Source organism: Carassius auratus, chromosome 31 (assembly GCF_003368295.1).
Source record: "Carassius auratus strain Wakin chromosome 31, ASM336829v1, whole genome shotgun sequence".
Lineage (NCBI taxonomy): Eukaryota > Metazoa > Chordata > Actinopteri > Cypriniformes > Cyprinidae > Carassius > Carassius auratus.
The window spans coordinates 25500098-25522828 of NC_039273.1; the positions used below are offsets into that span (position 1 = coordinate 25500098).

At 35.9% G+C, this 22731-nt stretch overlaps 1 protein-coding gene across 1 annotated transcript; it reads right to left on the reverse strand.

Annotated features, from left to right (window-relative positions):
• On the reverse strand, positions 1-20794 carry LOC113050978 (neurturin-like). The gene is made up of 4 exons (XM_026214494.1): positions 20379-20794; positions 9942-10012; positions 9182-9359; positions 1-2672 (listed from the first exon to the last, which is right to left on the reverse strand). The coding sequence occupies exons 1-4, from the start codon at positions 20407-20409 to the stop codon at positions 2248-2250; spliced, it is 705 nt and encodes a 234-aa protein (XP_026070279.1). The 5' UTR covers positions 20410-20794; the 3' UTR covers positions 1-2247.
• Between the last annotated feature and the right edge of the window lie 1937 nt (positions 20795-22731).

A 22731-nucleotide genomic window follows, 5' to 3' on the forward strand; every position in this document is an offset into this window, starting at 1 on the left:
TAAAAATCTGAGCAATACATTCCAGGTATATACATTTTATAAATAATAAAATATATAATTATGATAACATGTATGCGAAAAAATAATAATACAATAAATACATCAAACGATAGCATTCCCTTCAAAGACAGTTACAAAAACAGAGTTTTTGATTTAAAATTCCCTTAGTCATAAAATGCTTTTAGTTTAAGGGTTAATCTCATTACTGGTCACGTTTAAAAATAAAATAAAATGAATAGAAAAGAGAAAAAAAAATTGATTAGGTTTTTCATAACTGTGACAGTCTTATGTACTACAGTAAAAAAGCATGTACAACAAATACTACTGTACCATAAATACAATGTAAAAGTTATGCATCATAAATCTTTTACATTACATTATTGAGAATGGGTATTTGGGGGGAAATGTACTGAATTTATTAAATGAAAATAAAAATATCATGAAAATGTAAAAAAAAAAAAATCCTAAAAATTGGCTTAATAAATTCGTAAAATATCCGGTTTATTTTTACCAAATTATAGCGTGAAACAGAATAAGTTCACAGTGTCTTTGAGAACGTTACTAGTGATATATGAGTAAAAGTAAAAGTAAACCATGAGATTAAAACGTGACGGTTGATTATAGAAGTGTAAACCACATCCCTACCTGAGAGGAGTCAACACCCCAAAACATAAAACAAAACATGAAATCTGACAATGCCTGGATTGAAATACATTTTGGTAAACCTGTACAGTGCTATGTGCGGCCAACTTTAACCAGTAAACCATTTCATTTAACTGACAAATCAGATATCTCACGTACCCTGACAAAGATGCAGTCCATAATAGAAATGCACAGAAAATCAGTCATCCACTCGAGCAATGAAACAAAATGCCATTGTTGTTTAAAGAAGTTTGAAATTAAAGAGGTATTTCTTATAGCAGAGTTTATGGAATATAGCTTGAGGAGAACTTGTCAGCTGTCGGTTGTGTTTGTGCAAGTGTGTAACGCCAAGGGCACATTACAAGATGTGCAACATGTCAACATAAGCCATTTAAACACTCACGGGTGAACTCACGAAACAGTTTTGCATGCAATATGCCATATTATTCATTACTGACCATGCAATCTTGTTTAATCTGCGCTGGTACAGCAACTTTACTCCAGTCTCCTTCAAAAATCATTCTAATACACTGATTTGCCGCTCAAGAAGCGTATTATTATCAATGTTGAAAACATTGTGCTCCTTCATTTTATTTTTCTGGAAATAGTTCAAAGGGAACATTTATATAAAATATAAATCTTGTGTAGCATTATAAATGCTTTTACTCTCACTTTCAGTCAATCTAATACATTGTTGTATTTAATACTTAATTTAATACTTTTGAACAAGAATGTAAGTTAAGTCATTGACATTCTTTTCAATCCAAGAATGATTACTTTCTATGTAAAACAGACTTATTATAGTATATATTATACACACAAAATTACATGTGTGCACTGCTTATGGAAAGCAGGCAGAATTTTGTTTAAAAGTGAATAGGGTTGAAAAGAGTTTAGTTTGTGTACATTTTTTAGCGATCATGGCAGCAGTGATTCATCTAATGATGATCAGATGATGGAAGAGAGTGTTATAGCTGGGCATACATCCAGACAAGCAGTGTAATCGAGCACGAGATCATTATTATATTGCCAAACGCAGAAATCCACTACTAAGCATTCATATCCGACCATCAAAACGGAGATCTGCTGCATGAACAAATGTTTGGCCTGTGTCTGAAAAAAACCTGGACTACTCACAAACATAAAAAGATGACGCACTTCGGTCTTGTAATGTGCACATGGCTTGAGGAAAGTGTGTGTATATTAAACACACATGCTAAGCCCACAAGTGAATTAAAATGAACCTTCATGATACCCAAGTTCTTAAAACATCTCATAACTCCTAGAGGCAGATCATGCGAAATGTAGGCCTTCAAGTTACTTTTCACGAACTATCCATGCAGTCTGGAGCAGGAACCTGATGACCTGCTTCACAGGTACAGTTTTTAGCTCTCTGAGGTCACATGATGCAAACCCCAACGCTTTCTGACCATCTCCCTGCAGGACGTCCTGTATCCCTGTTGCTCCTGTGCCGACGGCAGCAGATCCGCTGCGTTTGTAGTGCATCATCAGGAGCACTGCATCCGATTCCTTGCACTGGAATTTCCTCGCTTTCTACACCGGAGCTTTGAACTGATTTTACCGGCTGTGTCTCCTGGGCTTCTCTCATCCCACACAGCTGCAGTTTGCCGCTGAAAGCCATTTGATGGTCTGCCAGCTCGTCTGGGCGTCCATGAAAGAGACGGTCTCGAAGCGTGTGGGTCTGCAGCAGGGGTGAAGGCTCAGCTTGCGGCTTGAAACGCTGCCGTTGTCCGTCAGCACCTTCAGGGCCAGGTCGTAGTTCTTACGGGCGCTCATGCACGTCCCCACGCAGTACTTGAACAGAACGATCTCATCCGAGTCATAGCCGAGGCCCAGATCACGAACCCTCATCTCCTTCCTCTCCAAACGACAGTCCTGGCTGCTCCGACCTCGCTTGCGATTGCGCTGCTCCTTACGGTTTCTCTGAGATTTCCGAGAACTGGAGTTGTTTGTAGAGGAGCGCAGCCACCGGATTCGATGACCCTCGCCTTCCTCGGCCAGGGATGACTCTAAGGGGACAGAAAACACAAGATGATGACAGAAGTGACCACAGAATGTGAACAAACGTAAAGATTCTGTCATCATTGCTAATTTTGTTGACTTTTTTTCTTCTGGGCGACAGAAAGGTGAAAGAAATTTTGAAGAATATCTTAGCAGCTCAAGATAAATTGGGGCTATTAAGCACCCGAAAATTGTACAACATTTAGTTCTGGTCCTTGATCTGATTGGTCGAACAGCCTTGCATAAGTGCCAATATATCAGTCCAACAGCATTGGCTTTTCACTGTTTCACATTAAGTTTTTGTAAAATACAAACTGTAAAGATTCATTGATTATTAAATGTAGAAAATGGCACATTTTAGACATTTTAGCATTAAAAGTAGTCTCACACAAAAGAGGGTCTTTGAGACACTATAGGTTTATCTTTACTTATATACGCCGTTTTGTTACTATTTACAGTCTGTCAAAACATTTACTTGCAGAAAAGCAATATCACACTCGCAATAGTGCTTTACAGCCATATAGGATGGTGATTACCTCATTCAATTAGCCATCAAAAAAAAAAAATTCTGAAAATATTAAACGTAATTTATTTACAAAAAATCTGCCCTTTCACTGTAACTCTCAAATCACATATAGCCAATACATTTTCCATATCATGACACATATCATTTGGTCACAAGATACAAACGAGCCAATGATTTGTCACGATCCCCGGCTGGAGTGCCCTGGTTGTCCTCTAGAGGGCTCTCCATCTCAGACTTCGGCCACTCTGTCAAGGACTTCACATAATCCTCTGCCTTTCTCATAATTTGACACAATCCTCTGCCTGGTTTCAGCAGCACTCATTGTTTGCACCTGTATCTCATCAGCAATGTTAGCCTTTTATGTAAGACAGCTTCTCATTGTCATTCTTTGGCAAGTTTTGTATGTGTCTGTCTTTACTGCAGTTCTAAGCCTGGTATCCTAGTTCTCCTGTATATTAGTTCCTGGTCTTGTTATTCTGCCTATTTTCTGGATTACTCAGCCTCACTTTTTTGGATTACCTATTTGTGCATCACCTTTCCCTGCCTTTGGATGACATTTGTGGATTATTCCTTCAATAAACTACTACATCTGGATCCTTTACCTTCGTGTCACCATGCAGTTCATCACAACATAAAATCTAATGGTACACTTTACCAAATATTTTTTTAAATTGTAAATAAAACAAAGATTACAGGAGAATGTTTTGCAAGAAAATGCTATTTCATTATTTCTACTAAAAAACTGTCATGTTTAAAGGTACAATTTGTAAGATATTTGCAGTAAAATATCCAAAAACCACTAGGCTAGTTATATATTTTTGTCAACTTATTACTAACAATATCTCTAATGTTTTCAACTACTTGTAAATCATGAGAAAATTCCCATTCTAAACAGTGACAGTGCAGTCGCCTGTCATTGACGTTAGTTACCCTTTGTTACTGCCTTTACTAACGTAGAAAACACATGACAACAGTGTCGTGGACAAATGCGGAAGATGCGCCAATAAACGCTGAAAATGAACGTGGATTTGCGCATCTTCTCAGTTAACAACGGCTCTGTGTAGTAACAGCTGCTCTATGTGAAATCACGCACCTGATGGAATTAACTGCTGATTAGAGAACCGGCTTTACTGACAAGATGCGCATTAACGATTGGCCGATCGTGATCGGAGCACCCCTAATTAGTATTATGGGGTATACACGGCAGACGCGTGCGAGGACGCGTCTGATCAATAGTCTGATCACGCATTTGAATTGACTTTGTATGTAATCTACTCGCGCAAATCATTGATCTCGCGTTAAATCCATGATTTATCTTTCCGTCTGATTGATGGCCGTCAGCGGTTGGGTAGAAGACAACAAATCCCATCATTCCTTGCTCCTTCTTAGCGTCATCAAACCACGCGATTGTTTTGTTAGTGCGCCCTCTAGTGGCAGGTCCTACAACCTATACCTTTAATCAATGTGTTACTTGCCGATTCTTTGTAATTATTTAAATTTGAACTTACCTAGCAATTTCTATTCCCTAGCAATTTCTAAAGTTCTAAATGAAAACTGTTAAAATTCTTAATATATATATATATATATATATATATATATATATATATATATATATATATATATATATATATATATATTAACAGTACAGTGTACCTGTGCATGTCTATAACAGCAAATGATGGATTTGGATTCTGTGAAGTATGTTCATTTACTGTACATGTACTCAATAACTGAAAGGGGCTACTTTTGCATTAATTACTGCCTCAGTTCAGCGTGGCGTGGAGGTGATCAGTTTGTGGCACTGCTGAGGTAGTCTGGAAGCCCAGGTTTCTTTGACAGTGGTCTTCAGCTCATCTGCATTGTTTGGTCTCTTGTTTCTCATTTTGCTCTTGACAATAGCCCATGGATTCTCTCTGGGGTTCAGGTCTGGTGAGTTTGCTGGCCAGTCAAGCACACCAACACCATGGTCATTTAACCAATGTTTGGTGCTTTTGGTAGTGTGCGCAGGTGCCAAATCCTGCTGGAAAATGAAATCAGCATCTTCAAAATGCTGGTCAGCAGAAGGAAGCATGAAGTGCTCCAAAAGTTCTTGGTAAATGGCTGCAGTGACTTTGTGTTTGACTTTTTCAAAAAACACAATGGACCAACACCAGCAGATGACATGGCAGCCCGAATCATCACAGACTGTGGACACTGGACTTCAAGCTACTTGGGCTATCAGCTTCTCCGCCCTTCCTCCAGACTCTAGGACCTTGGTTTCCAAATGAAACACAAAACTTGATCTCATCTGAAAAGAGGACTTTGGACCACTGGTCAACATCTTAGTCCAGGTAAGAAGCCTCTGACGTTGTCTGTAGTTCAGCAAATTCATGGAAATGTCTGTGTGTGGTGACTCTTGATGCCTTGACCCCAGCCTCAGTCCATTCTTTGTGATGTTCACTCAAATTCTTGAATGGATTTGGTTGACACTCCTCATAAGGCTGCGGTTCTCTCGGTTGGTTGTGCATCTTTTTCTTCCACACTTTTTCCTTCCATTCAACTTTCTGTTAAACATGCTTGGATACAGCACTCTGTGAACAGCCAGCTTCTTTGGTAATTAATTTTTGTGGCTTACCCTACTTGTGAAGGGTGTCAATGATTGTCTTCTGGACAACTGTCAGATCAACAGTCTTCCCCGTGATTATGTAGTCTAGTGAACAAAACTGAGAGACCATTCTGAAGACTCAGGAAAACTTTGCAGGTGTTTTGAGTTGATTAGCTGATTCTAATTTGTTGAGATAGTGAATTGTTGGGTTTTTGTTGAATGTGAGCCAAAATCATCACAATTAAAAGAATCAAAGACTTAAACTACTTCAGTCTGTGTGCATTGAGTTTATTTAATACATGAGTTTCACAATTTGAGTTGAATTACCGAAATAAATGAACTTTTTCACGACATTCTAATTTATTGAGATGCACCTGTACATTGGCTACTTACAGTATCACAGTTTCATGCTATTTTGCTTTTTTGAAGCATCCACTTTCATTATATGGAAAACAGTGGCCATTTTCTACACAAAAAAACCACCTTTTGTGTTTCACAGATAGAAAGTCATGGTTGGAATGACGCTGACATGAGTAAAAGATTTTGGGTTGATCTATTTCCCCAGAGAATACAGATTCTGGCATGTGGCTCTGATGCATTAAAATAGTCTCAATTCCTGCCAACACTGTAATGTAACACTGGCATTTAAAAAGGTGATAACACTAGTGGCTCTGGTTCACGCCTCAGCAGCTGATTGTAATGTGTGCACGTCTCTCCACGGCGTGAAATTCCTCCTGCTGTTTGCAGTGCACCTTACTGACACCGCACTGGACTACTATTGTACTGTAACTCATGCAACTGCAGCATGCAGCACTAAAAACATCCCACAACATGCCACATCATGCTTATAGAGTTTTGTTTAAAGTCACAAGGAAAGGAGAACCTTAGAACATGATTCAAACTTTCTCCAGGCGAAAACTGCAGTAATTATCTTCCAAGGGAGCAGTTTGCTGTGTCAAAACCTGCATGAAGGAGCTCTGGATTATTTGAAGAGGAATATAAAATTGATAAGGAAGAGCGTGCTGAGATTATTCTATCGCATGCATGAGCCAGAGAAAACATGTCAAATGCACTGGGTGTGAATAACATCTGTGTGTCTCATCAGTGTCTTATCCCAGTTGATGCTGTAATGTGTATATATATATATATTTTTACAATATCACACAGAAAATGGTCCTACTACTTGATAGATACTACCGGTTTTCTTAAGGTTTAGAGACAAAGTATTCCTTATGTGCATCACAGCAATAAATTACACTGTAAAATATATGCACACTGAAGACAGCTATTTTAAATTGTAATAATATTTCGCAATATTACAGTTTTTACCGTATTTTTGATCAAATACATGCAGTCTTGGGGAGCAGAAAAGACATCTTTCAAAAACATTTTTTAAACTTTGTTTTATGTATCTTCTTTGCAGACCTCCAGCAGTAGCTGTCATGTCACATCTGTTAATATATTATGCGTTTTAGCTGTTTGCGTATTTTAACGGCCAGTCAGCATCCATTGATGGCAGTGTTTTTGAAAACAGGGTCTAATTCAGTGGCAGAAGAATGGTCAATATCACGGTTGACTTCCTGAAGAGTGTAAACACTGTGAGGCTGTAGCTCTGTAAAAACACGGCTATGTTTGTTTGCTCAACATGTCTGCTTGTGGCTCAACCATTGCTGATCATGTTTATCATACTGCATACAACAAAGTACATGGACATGCCGGCATTATATTTCAGAACTGCCTTACAAAGAATTAATTACTGAGAAAATATTTCTATATCTTAAGACTGTATTGGTCCTCACAAGAGATACTAATGGTAAGTTTGCATTCCACTTGTTTCTACATTATTATGTGCACAGATATTTTATTTCCAGTCAACATAATGAAAATTAGAATATTTTGCAAGGAATTTGCCTTGAAGCAATGTGTCACTGTGACATAACACAGAATTACAGGATGAGAAGAACATCATTTTAGATTTCAACAAAGATGTTCCCTATAAATACCAAAAAAAAAAGTGTTGAAGGTTGAATGTCACATAAACATCCACATTTCATCCTAAAAACCAGAAGGAAAGAAGAAATCATATTTTGCATCAAGAAAGTGAGTCCTATTTATATTTCATTGAGACATTAATTGTAATCACATTTAAGAACAATAACCCCCAACTTCTCTTTACTGGAACGCTCCTAAATTATTCTAAGATTTCTTTACTGGTTTTTTTTACTGATTTTCTACTGTTTTCACCTTAAGTAATAAAATGTTATACATATTCTGTATACAATGTTATGAAAATGTCATTTGCAGGTTAGACTTAACCTAAATCATTCTAAACCATAAAAGCAGTATTTTGAGCAGGATTTGATTTGCCAGCATTGAACATGAATACACAGACCTAGACCTACTGCAGTTGAGCAGAAAAGATTTAATAAAATGTGCAAGTGTTTAAAACAGATTGGATCCGTAGTCTTCTTGGGGGCACAGATTGATAGAACCAAACCTAGAACTATTGATGTTTGGCAGTGTTTTTTTTTTTTTCTAAAATACTGGATTATATATATATTATTACATCGGGTTAAATATGATCTGGACATATTTTTGACAGTTTTCGTGCATTCACCCATTAGATCTTTGTGAAGTGTCTGAGGTAACAGCAAGTGTACAACATTATTCTCAAAGTATTCAAAGCTCTGACAGGTTAGACAGAAACTTAATAATAACTAAAAGAGATAGTTCATCCAAAAATCTACAGTCTCAATTGGGAGTATCAATGGTCCACTTGAGAGATGGGTGGCAGTAATGCTCTTATAAGTCTGCAATCCACCGTGAAGCAAGAATAATGAGAAAACGTGACGAAATTGATAGTTAATGAATCATACAGTAACTGAGACCTTTACTGAGACCTTCATCTGTTCATCTGAAACAGCTCAGTCATAAATTAGGAATTAGGATACATTTTGTCCTGGGGTTTAAAGACAATTAATATAGTAATATTATTATTTTAACTTGACTGACACTATCCAATGAGAACAAAATCTGAACTGAATTGAGCTGGATAATGACACTAACTTTACTCTAAATTGAATAAATTGCATTATTTATATAAAGCTGCATTCCAGCCAAAATTGAATTTATTTATTTTTTGCATTATCATATATATATATATATATATATATATATATATATATATATATATATATATATATATATATATATATATATATATATATATATATTTTTTTTTTTTTTTTTCAGAGCCAATAATAATAATAATAATAATAATAATAATAATAATGAACATATTTCACAGCTTTAACATCTTAGAATTCAATCACTCATTGCTCATTCACTGAAGCAGAAAGTGTGACAACTAGCCCCGGTTTGTTATACAGTGTCAGGGATGTACTGACCGTGCAGTCGTGCCCATGGCGCTCGGCTCTGCCTCTCATCTAGATCTTTCTTTGGTTCTGGATGTTTTGGAGAGGTTGAAGAGGCTCTCAGCTTGCTAGGACGGGATTCTTCTTTCTCCTCCTGAAGGAAATGTCCATCAACGAGACCCAGAAGACACACAAACACAAGCAGCATCACCTGTAGGAAGAACAAAAGATGTCATGATAACTGATACAGCATGTACTGAACTGAAGCTGTTGTTATGATTGCAAAGAAAGAGCCAATAACACACTTTAGTAGGGAATACAATGACACGAATCCTCAGGGTTAATCTAGTGCACTGTCATGGCCTGTCCATTACTCGTCTGTGTCATATTAACCCTGACAGAGTAAACCGATCCGTGATGTCCGATCAGCCCATTCACATGGATACGCTTTCCATCCCCAAACCTGAACTGCAGGAGACCTCCAGTGATCCTACACAGCCAACACTACAGCCTCTTTAATTACTTAAGCAACACCCAACACCGCCGTAGATCCTCATGAGTAAATATTTCAGGGTGACTCTAATGAATGAATGTCTGTGGAGTGTCTGGCTGAAAAGATCCAATGAGCCGGAGTGAAAATCAAGCACACAAACAAGTCCAAACGGACACGCTTCTGACACATTTGTTGTAATGTAGTACAGGCAAGCCGAGACCAAACAGGTGTCCTGTCAGGCAGCATCAAGCTCGTGTTTATTTATTAGCTGATAACCCTAAAGATATGAGGAATGCTCACCTTCCGGTTCCTCAGGTGACATCGGGCAGGTGCAGCCATGCAGGTCTCCAGACTCCTCCACCCTTTTCCATCTAGAAATTAAAAGATGTATTATTTGATATGCATGCAAATATAATGGCCCTAAACAAGTGGCCCTTAAAGAACCGTTATTTTCAGCAGTGCATTTCTGAACATGATTTCAAAGCTTTGGAGGAAAGATCACTGAAGATCAGCTCTCCTACAGAAATAAGATAAAGCCTCTTTGGAACTTCTGCTTTTTGCATTTTATAGTGAAAAATTAGCAGCATATCTGACAGATGAATAATAAGAGAATGTTATTGTGAGCAATTTCTTTAATATGTCACAAGATTCAAGTTATTTAATTGTTTTCCGTCTTGCTACATTCTACAAGAGACGTCGAGATGTGCAAATATCATTCAGATGTTATCTGACTGGTTTTTTATTTTATTTTTAAAGTTTGTAACTATATAGGATAGCCATCTGCGCTGTTAATACGGGACACTTACCGGCCAGGATTTTAATATTGCCTAAAATATCCAGGTTTATGCTGTTTGCACTGTGCAGGTCTATCATTGTGTGACATTAGAGCTACAGAGAGCAGAGCAGAAGACTCCTTCTGCTTTCCAATCGCTCTCGCACCTACTTTGGTGCTTTTTTGAATAGTGCACAGCGACACTAAAAATGAACGAACATGTGCTTATTTGCATCGCTTTTATCATTCCTTGTTGAGCTCACCTTCTCACGCGAAGCCTCATGATTGGTGGATTATGTGCAATACCTGCATGTTATTGGTCAAACTGCTTTGGATGTTTTATGCAATATTAAAATCCTGCGTCCCGAATGAATTGCGCATATGGCCACCCTTTAAATATAAGATCATTAATGATAAGGTCTTTGCAAAGGACAACCTCCATATTGGCTAATATGAAGGCAATTTTAAGACTATTTTATATATGTTTCTTTTAATAGTGTGTATTAAAAGAAAACATTTAAAAATGAAATAATTGGCAATTATATTGTCATATTTGTATTGTTAAATTATTTTTAAATATTTTTTTTTCTTAAAAAATTCCCTCAGGTGCTCTACCACCCCCTTTAAAAATTATTATTATTAGAGATTACTATTACCATAGCAATTATTACTGTTAATATTAAATATTAATACGATTTGTATATTAAATATTGGTACAAAAAAGAAAATCTTATTTTTTTTAGCGTTTCTTTTCTCTGAAATGTTCCCCAGATGCTCCAGCACCCCCTTGGGAAATCATCATTATTATTATAAATTAAAAATTATTTTTAATAGCTTTTCACAATGAATACTGGTCCAAAATAAACTTTTTTTCTTGATTTTTACAGTTTCTTTTCCCTGAAATTTCCTGCAGACACTCTCCCATCCCTTTCAGACAGATTCAGGTTCCCAAAAACTAATTTACTAATCGACAGGACAATTTTCACCTAGCAATGCCCTAGCAACCACACAGAAGACCTTGGCAACCCGAGTTGGGGAAAGTTACTCATCTTTGGTTGTTTTCAATATCTAAAAGTTATATTTTTGGCAAATTTGAAAACCCTTTCACACCAAAATTGAAATGAATAAGCCTCAGATTTAAAGGTTCAACAAACCCTTCAGCTGTGCTGCCATTCTGGATTGCATGAAGAATAGGATGAAAGAGAAGGAAGTTCAAAAACAAAACAAATGTCATGTTTATTTAAAGTCATTTTTGCTTATCAGTATGAATTCGACATTATATCATCATTAATCACATGGCTCTTGACCACATGTATAAACATGCAAGCACTGAAGCGCTGCACAGAAATGGCACACATTTAAAGGCAGCTGCTATAAAACGATTAAGCAACAGGATGTGATGAAAGCAGCAACACAATTCAGACCTGATCTAAAGAGACTGTTTCACCTGCAGCCTTAAACATCAAACTAACAGCACTCTGCTGCTAACAGTAACCCGCCACTGCTGAGGTCTGCAAGCTGTTGTGTGCACTGACTCAGTTTGGCAGCTTCACTGAGTGACATAAAGGTCAGCAGAAGATTTAAAACACTCTGTCACTGAAAACACTCTTCAATTATAAACTACAAGCATATGCAACTATTAAAGCTGAAGTGTCTGCATGCTAACGTCACTAAAACCACAAAAATATCCAAACTCACATCACTAATTGTGCCAATCTATACATTTTGGATTAGAAAATCGAGACTTGTGAAACATTGGTGGATCATGTTGATTTTAAATGTGATTCTCATCATCTGTGTTTCTTCTGTTAGGACACCGGTGTGAACTTGAGGAGAACTGGCTTCATATATTGATTAAAAATCAACAAAACACCAGTCGATTCAAACACCCTGAACAAAAATAATAAAGAAAAGCGATGGTAGTCCTGCAGTATTTAATACAGACAACTTATTTTTTATAAAAATTTTATAAATATAAGTGTAATCATTTTAATGGTCGTATATACAACTAGATTTTGATATATTAATTTCTCTTTCAATTTAAATGTTATATATATATATATGCCATTAAGATCAAACAATAAGAAACCTAAGTCAACATCCTCCTGACATACATCAAAGAGAATGTGGTTAAAGATGGATTGTGAAACTGATACGATGTGTCTGGTTTCAAACGTCACGCTGAGCTGCTCGTGCCAATCACATTCACCCAATGAGAACAACTGGAGGATAAATTAGCCATTTAACATCTTACATGACAAACACTATTGGTTAAAAGATCTGGTCAGTGTTTTTGACAGAAAATACTACTTTTATTAAGCACAGATTCTTTAAATTGATTGAAAGTGACAGTAAAGACATTTAAAACATTACGGAAGAATTCGACTTGAAATAAATGCTCGTTTTGTAACTTTCTATTAATCAAAGAATCCTGAAAAAGAAAAAGAAAACATGAAGCAGCACAACTGTTTTCAACATTGATAATAATCAGAAATGGTTTACTGGAGTAATAATGCTGAAAATTCAACCTTATGAAACAAAAATATATTGCAGTATATGGGAAAATATTATGTAATATATTAGGCATATATTCTTATATATATATACATTTATTTTTTTCCAATATATTGCAATATATTGAAAGCGGCAATCCTTTGTATATTTTTCAATATATTATATAATATATGTATCATCAATATATTATTAAATGTATTCAAATATATAAAATATTAGAAAATAAAAAGGGAAAATAATATATTACAATATATCACAATATATTTTAAGAAATATATTGGTAAATATATTTTCCTTCCATAAGGGCAGCTTTGATCACAGAAAAGAAAAAACACATTTTACAATATATTCAAATAGAACACCGTTTTTTAATGCTATGTCTACATGAAAATTGCAAGTGTTGTGCAGCTTATTTATTATTCTGACACTTAAAAGTGTACAATTTTCTGAGGGAATTGATGGAGTTAAAGAGAAAAGAGAATCAAAATATGGTAATTTTTCACCTTGAAACATTAAAAACAGCAAACTAAAGCCCACAGCCTTGCACCGTGACGGAGGTTTTTACAGGCTAGCACCAGTCTTCTGAAGGATCTAATGTTGTGAATGAGACAGACACAGAGATGATCAGAGATGTATACATTTTATCCAAGCCCGTCTGTGAACGAAGAGAGATGAGCTGCTCTGGAAGGACAATTTTGACAGAATTAAAAAATGTTTCTGTTTCTGTAAATGAAGAGGCGTCTGTTTGGATTCTGTAGTGAGAAACTTCTGTGTGAGCGTGACAGCGGAGAACCAGATGTCCGGCTGCGAACACACACACTCTCACACAACCATCTATCTCTCATCTCCTTGTTTCTCTGTGGTGTACACAGATACACACATCTGACAGCTCCATTAAGACAAATGAACCTGCTCTCTGACATGATGAATCAAAAACATCTCGCAAATAATAAGATCCAGCGTCTTTTCAGCAGTGTGTGTGTGTTCGCTGTGGGGTCCGAGCTGTCAGATGGAGAAATTGGGAGCCAAAGGAGAAATCTGGCCGGGTAATGTGTGTTATTGAAGGTATAATGAAGACTGAGATGGAGAGCTCAACCGAAGTGACAGAAAGAGATGAATTCTGAAAAGTGTTAGTATTTGTTTACTCGGATGAAATTTCAGAGCGTTCCACACGGCTGAGTTTGCTGTGAACTCGATGCATTTTACTATCCTCTACACAAGCGCAAACTCATACACTGTTCACTGCTTCTTAAAAATGACATTATATATCAATGTGCTGCAGAGTTCAGCTCCAACCCTGATCAAACTGCCCTACCTGTGGTTTTCTAACGAACCGGAAGACTTTGATTAACTTTGTTTGATTAGGATTAGAGCTAAACTCTCATGGTACTGGTTCAAATCCTTACCAAGAGCATTGTTATTATTATAAAAATTATTTATTTTTGCAATAAAACTTTGCTGTTTTATAGATTAGGAGAGTCAGTAGTTGAGATACGGAGTATAAGGTTAGTAAAAAAAAAACCTAAAAAAAAAAAAAAAAATGTGTGTGCAAAAGGATCAGCTCATTTGGACTTTGGAAGATTTGATGAGAAATGTTTAGGTTCATATTGAGATCTCTGACTTTTGAGTGGCATCTTGCTAAATCTGAGCACAGTTCGAGACATTGTTGAGATCTTGTCTGAAACTCTACAGAAAACGTGAAAATTAAGAGATTTTTCTCAGTGGAATAAAACAAACAATTATAATGAATTATATATTATATAATTATCATAGAATATATAATTCTAATAATTTCCCAGAATTGACAAGTTAAAGCTGTTAATTATTTCACTGAAAAGGTAAAAATGCTATTTTCCTCAGTTACAGCTTGTTAGCTCCAGCACGCTGCTCACTTTAAATCAGACACACAGATGATTTAGTGTGGTAAGCAGTGTTAATTTCGTTGACGAAGACTATGACGAAAAATATTCGTCAACTAACCTTTTTCACGGACGAAAACTAAATAAAAACTAAATAAAAAGTCAGATATGATGACGAAAAACGTGACGAAATATAACTGACACTTTAGTCAACGAATAAAAATGAGACGAAAATATATGGGAGGGACGAATGGAGAAGAGATCCAATCAGTGCGAATCTTTGAGGGTAGGTTGATCTATGCAGAAGCAGCCGAGCCATTTTAAAAAGCCGCGGCAAATGCAAGCGCAACAGCTAAACAAAGCAGCAGTTACACAGAAAAGAGAACAAAGATGAGTTTGCAGAAATTCGCACAGTTTCGAGGACGTTTTCATAACAGTTAAGTTGTTTACACAGGGAACTACACTGCAACCTTTTGAAATGCCATTGCGACCCAAATTTTTATGGGGTCGTAAATGTATCACTGATTATTTTTGTACCTACTTATGTGTAATGCTATGTTTTAATATGAGCATTTATTAAAACAGAAATGTGTATTTTAAGAATACGTTTTATAACGTGCTCCAAGCATTCAACACATCAAGTTGGCTTCAGCCCCGCGCTGCGGGAAAGTTGAACTGAGCAGAGCAGCTGGTGACTCGCGTAACACTGAACCGAGCTCTCTTTCAGGACGTTTGCGTCCTCCTGCACCTGAACGAACAAATACAAATCGCATTTTAAATAAACATAAGAAAAAGAGCGAAAAGTGAAAGAGCTCAATTCAGCAGCGCGGTGTTCTGGTGTTCAGGGAGCAAGCAGAGACGCGTCTCAAAGTCTTCTTGCTTTTGTACCGACAACAAATACATACTAAATATGTCGAAATACCCGTCTTGGAAAGTGTGTTCGAAAAAGTCTGTAGTTATGTCTTCAGTGAAAGTAAAGCGTTGGAAAGAAATCGGATGCGTATCTTTATAATGGATGCATTTGTCTCTTAAAGTGACCGCGCCTAATTTACTAGCTCTGCTGTCAGTGTCTTTAATGTATGAAAATGAAAGTAAATCACTCACTGCTCTTGATTGAATTACTTTGTAGTTTTAACAAGAATTTATCCAAAGTCAATCCGAAAATCAGATAGAATAGATTATATTGTTTTACTAGTGACTAAAAAAAAAAAAAAAAACTATTAGGGACTTGAGCATGTTTTGCTTAAGTGTTTCTTTCTTTAATTTCTAATGCAACCTTTTCACACCACAGACTGAACCAAATTAAGCATTGCATCAGACATTATCAAGATGAATTTGTTGTTCTGACACAGTTTAACCCTGAGTTATTGTCATATTTTATTACCAATTTCTAAACTACAGCAAATAAACTCTGATATTGTAAGAAACGTTGAAGGTGTCTGAATACATTTTGGTTTGATTGTATATTTTATTTTACAGTGAAGACTATGCAGTGCTATTTTAAATGAACAAAAACAAACTTAAAAAAATGTAAACTTTGTGTAAATAGCACAAATAAAGAAATAGAATGAACATACAATACAAATATAATATAGGTGGTTGTCTATTTCAATAATACTGTACTTCATCTTGAAAGAATGTCATATGCATTGCATATCATTCAGGACGAATGCATATCTTTTTCAGAGAGCATGTATAATTTTCATTGAGAGCAGGCCTTATGTTTATTTTATAAATACCATTCCATAACAGACTGATGGAAACATTTAGTCAAGTCAACTAAGTTGACTTTGTTCTACTAAAAAAAAACTAGACTAAGACTAAAAGACTTAAGACTAGACTAAGACTAAAACTCTTATGATATTTAGTCGACTAAAACTAGACTAAGACTAAAACATTTCAGATGACTAAAATGTGACTAAAACTAAATGGTGTGTTATTCAAAAGACTAAGACTAAATCCGAATTTGCTGTCAAAATTAACACTGGTGGTAAGATCACACTTGTGTTGTTAAACTGATGAAGATGTTTTCTTCATTTGCTGGTGTTTTTTCAATTTGCATGTGTTTTCTTAAGTGGCAGCACATTGAGCTCTCTCGGCCACCGTAGAATTGTGATTTAACTGACTTTAACTACCTGTGCATTATACAGTTTTAATGCATACCCGCCAGCCAATCAGAATCGAGTATTCAGACAGACCATGGTATAAGAGAAACATAAACTTTATAAGTTAGAATGCATGAAATGTATTGCTATTTTGTTCACATTGGTATAATTAAACATTTAGCATTTAACTAGACTAACTAGTCTAGCTCACAGTCTGTTTACTGACCAGCTGTTTGAAAATCATACAGAAAACCAGAAAACACTTCTTGATCTAGAAAACTCTAACTTCACTTCATCTGACTTCAGGGAGGAAGAGCACACAGGTTTCGTTTATAAATCCTCCTGGAAACCAAACCATGTTTACAATGTTTTAAGGATGAAATGATCACTGAATGAAAAGGCAACATTTACCTGGTTAGGAGCATCTAATCTGGATGGGTTTCGATTGTTTTCTGTTGTGCATTTATTTAAGTTAATTTCTCCATAATGATTTTTAACTGTGGTATACTTTTATTTCATATAAACTTGCCTCTAAACAAATGTCCTATCAGTCAGCTGGTCTCTTTATGTCTAAGTGTGAAGTTCTTGTCCAACATAAGCTGTATAATGTGCACCGGACTTTACATCAAAAACCTGGCTGTGCAAAACTAGCATTTAACTTTATGTAAGAATCGGACCCTCTCTTCTGTGGGCTCTAGTGTCCTTCTGCCCCACTCTGACCCTGCAGGTGTTTCTCATTATTGCACAACTAGACTGTTCATTAGTGGAGGCTGTAATAAATTATCCAGCGGTGGACTGCCACGCAGTGACTGTGGTCCATAATTCTTACTAACACCACGACGCTCCTGTGTCCGGTGTGATCGCCTGACACTCATGTACTGCCCCGTCTCCACGCACACACAGTCACGAAATCTACACTCGCTATGCAATCGCTTCATCAAAATTAAATGGATGCTGAAAATACACCTGAGCAATTCAAACACCAGCGGTTTACATGGAAAAATCTGGGTTCTGTTCTACTGGGACAAAGACAGTTGAAAATGTGTGGAAAAATGTGTGGCAAAAAAATTGATGAAAAAGATAAAATGCAATTTATATTTGTGCATTAACAATATAAATAATTGCCCTTAAAAAAGGAGGACAAAATGCAATTGAAACTTTTTATCACATAATTCAGATTTGTTTCTTGCAATTATGAGTTGATATCACACAATTCCGATTTTTTTTCTCAGATTGTGAGATATAAACTTGGAGTTCTGACTTTCTTCCTCGCAATTCTGAGTTTATATCACGCAATCCTAACTTTTTTTCTCATAATTCTGAGTTTACATCACACAATTCATGTAATAAAAGAAAATAAACAAGATAATTGTGACTTAATCTCACAATTATGACTTTTCTTCTCAAAATGTTTATTTTATATCATGTCGTTCTAAATTTGTTTTACAATTCAGACATTTTTCCCAGAATTGTGAGAAAAGAGTCAGAATTCTGAGATTTAAAAAAATTCCAAATAGAACTTTTTTTATTCTGTGGCAAAAATGTGTTTCCATAGAAAACACTTTCTGTGTCTTTTGTTGTCAGTTTCAAAGGTGTCCAATAAAATTTTATTTATTTGATATTATTTATTAATCATTTTATAACATTAACTATTTTAATTATTTATATTTTATTTCATACTATTTAATCCTTTTTTTATTTAAAAAATGTTATCAAAAAGTAATGAAACAGTTAAATATTTTCTATTAATTAAATATCTGATTTTAAATCAATTTAAATCAGTTTTCTTTTTTTATTATTATTAAAAAACAATAACAGTAAAATCTGGTTCCTGGAGCAAAAGTGAGAACTATAAGATCCAGGATTATAAAGTAAACAGTGACTAGGTGGAAACTCCACTGGCAGGTGAGCGATTCTTCAGAAATAGACAGCATGGAAGTGATTAAACAGTATTACAGCTTTAGACAGTAAAACTGAAAAGCGCTTGACGCTTGCATTAGTGTCTCTTAAAGGCGGTGTGATTCGGGCACTTGAGCGTTAAGTGCCAGCGCACCCAACCTATCACAGCAACAGGAAAACACACCACATTAAAGACATTTCATCATGAATATACAGCAGGTCACAAACTAAAGAGACCCACCTGTGATAATACAGGGGTTCCACAAAACTCATCACCATAAAGCACATCACATGCCCTTTCAAAAAATACCATATGCTTATATCTTAAAAAATACACACCAGTGACTCAGCAACACTGCCATTTAATCTTTTAACATGACATAACAAATTCCACAGACTAACCTCTGCCTTAGTCGCATACAACCATGCCAACAGACAAATAAATTAATCATTTTGATCCTAGCTTTACATTATACAAGGGAGTACCAGCAGTCTTTCTGAAAGTGTTTGCAATCTGATACTGAAATGCAATATTACCTGCTCAACAAACATGCCAATCATCTCAAGCAGATGGGATATAGGATGCTACATATGCTACTGGTTCTGTGTAAGAATGTTGCACATTTCAATCCAAATCTTTTAAAGATATTTACAAGAGGAGACAGCAGTGGCGTGATGTTCATTTGTTCCAGCATAGAAAAGATTTGGGGAGGCAATGCACCTGAACCAGAATTGAATAGATTTGAGAATGAGAATTTATAACTAACTGTATCCAGACTGCATCTCTTCCAGACAGGAAAACAGCTCTTTCAGGAGCACACTTACTGTCCGTCCCATCATCAATCATCAGCTCAGTCAGCTGGGAAAGAAAGGCTTGTCAAATAAGCAAAGGAATACACTTAATTAAGGATTCGGAGGTACATTTCCAACCTGTTTGTATGAGATTGAGGAAAGCCAGGCAGTTAAGCAGCTTTTATTTTCCTTTAATTTTGGAGGATCAGCCATGTTTCAACAGATCCAACAATAACTGATGCATATTGATGCAGTTCTAAACTTCGACTTAACTTTATTGTAAAGCAAAATTACATTTTAAAGGAAAGGGGAAACTTAGAGGAACCAGAATAATCAAAGTCCAAGAACTCACGCTGTTTTAAAAGACAAGATACACGTTATATTTTATACACATAACATTATTTTACTTTATTTTTTATTTAAATTGAATCAAATATTCTGTGGCAAATGACAAATTATTTCGGATTCTTTTAAGGGCTTGGCTGCGTACACTTAAAGCATGAACATTATATTAAATATTGATATCTATAAGTTAAAATACATATACTTCTTCTATTATGGGAAATAAATCTGGCTTGAAAAAAAGTACTTTTTTTTTTAATAAGCGCCACAAAAAGAAAGGTTCTGTCGACATAAATATGTAAAAAAAAAAAAAAAATCATGTCTGTGTGTTTGTGTGTGAGTAAATGTAGTAGCTAATTATGCTAAAACAGTTTAAACATGCAAACTTTAGACCAATGCCTTACTATAACATGATGCAAATTAAATATCTAAAAAGAAAAGAAAAGAAACCTACCCTTTCTGTCCTGATCGACCTCTCCTGTCATGGACTTGAGTGAAATAAATTAAGAAACAGTCAAGTGAAAATAATCCACAGATAATGAAAATGTATTCCTTAAAATGTTTCCTTTAGCCCTCTCCCTGTAGTGAAGATGCATAATTCTGAACATCCACGTCTTTCACGTAAACTTGTGTCCAGAGCTCACTGGTGTTGTCTGGACTGACCCAGATGCGCAGTAAACGCTCGATCGGACGCGTTCAGCTCCTCGAGACGCGCTCTCTGCTCTAAACGCAGGAGCACTGCCAAAATCAAGTCCCATAAACACATGAGAGTTTTGAACCCCCGAGGTGTCAAATTCCAGCCCCTATCACATGATACGCTACAAGCGAGCGACGCGACGCGACAAACTCCAGCACTCCCTTGATAATCAGCGACGCGTGTGAGCGGGCTGCGCTCCGCTGATTATAATGAGAGCCTTCTGATTGGTCCATTGGGTGCCTACGTCACTCACGTCGTTGACTATAATGGGTTCAAAACTGTCGCGTCGCCAGCAGCGTAGATGAGTGAAAGACGGAAGATCAGGTGACGCGCTCACCTGGGCGAGACACTGGAGAAGCTGAGCTCTATTCTATTCTATTCTATTCTATTCTATTCTATTCTATTCTATTCTATTCTATTCTATTCTATTCTACAGGTTCACTAAAAATGTATTCAGTTACAGAAGGAAATGTGAGTTTATTTGTCTTCATGTGTCAGTGCTATATTTTAATAATTAGTCTTAGAGAGTTTGTTCAAATCACCAATTAAATGTGCATCAAATATGTGCAAATCACTTGTAGTTCAAAGTGCTTGACAAGCAAGATTTGTTTTTGATATTTTTGGGTAAAATCCTTGCTGATTTTTATACAAACGTATTATATGATTACATAAGTTTATATATGATATAAGTTATAGGTTATACATATTAAATGCTTTTAAAAACATTTATATTTTTCAAATATATTTAAAAATCTATTCAAAAATATAAAAGCCAAAAAAATTCATGTAATATGTTGAAACATATTTTAGACTTTTTTGCACATATATTTTGAAACACACACACACACACACACACAATAGTAAGTAACATAATTAATAGCAATTATAGTCTTTATTAAGCCTATAAGGTTTAAGATTACATAAAGGTCTTAGGTTTCACTCCCATTCGTTTTCAATAAATAAATAAAGTATATTTCAATTTGGCACATGGCAAACTTAGGCAGCCAAAGACCAGTACTCTATTTAAGGAAAACAAAAATGAAAGGGAAAATTAAAATCAGTGACATATTAAATAAACATTAATGAGACTGATGTCTGATTTAAAGGTCAAATGCCAAAGCTTTCTGGCTCGATCAGAAATCTGCTCTCTTATCTGTGATTACGTCACTTCACAGCTCTAATAGAAATCAGCGTGCTTGATATCAACACCAGATTTCAGACTAATAGAATAACTGACAGGTAAACAAACAACACACTTTCCCACAATGATTTCTGAACAGCTGAGTTTATCAAGATTGGCTGTAGCTCAAGCACTTCTGCTCTGCTTTCTGAGATGTGTGTGTGTGTGTGTGTGTGTGTGAGCATGTCTGTGGAGACAGACGGAGAAAGAGGATTAAAATACCTTCCACGGGTGAAGCTTGACCTGATGTCTCGCTGGTACTGATGGAAAACCTCTATCAGGGTGGAAATAAGGTAATGTGGCTTAGTAGTTAAAGATGTGGGCTGCTAATCCAAAGGATACAGGTTCAAATCCTAAACTGCTTTAAGTGGCAATGCATTGCTTTGGATAAGAAAGCCTCTGCATTATGAATAATTAAAATGCTAAACTCACCATCATGATGCCTGGATAATTTTATATACTGTATGATGGAAGTTGATTACAATGAGTCACACATATATTATTTGTATCTTGAAAGTAACACGCAAACTATTTTTACCAAACATTGGCAACAGTTTCAAACAAGGAGACTGTCAGGAGCCCAGACACAAGACCTTAAGATCGACACACTGTGTCTCAGTAGGGATTCTTGTCTTTCACACACACACACACACACACACACACACACACACAGCTTCAAGCAAACAAGGAAGAGCCCACCTGTTCTGACTAAAGCGACAAACCTGCCCTCACCCCCCCACACACTGCATTATATCTGAACTTTTGTCAAGGTTACAATAGTATATTCTGAATGGTACAACAGTAAAATATAGATTGTTCATAATAGTATCTTTCTAATGCCCAGTATTTTAGTTTTGTTTTTTGTTTTTGTGATATATCCTAAAAATAAAATAAAATGTCTAAAATCAAACATAAAAAAAAAGTTATAAT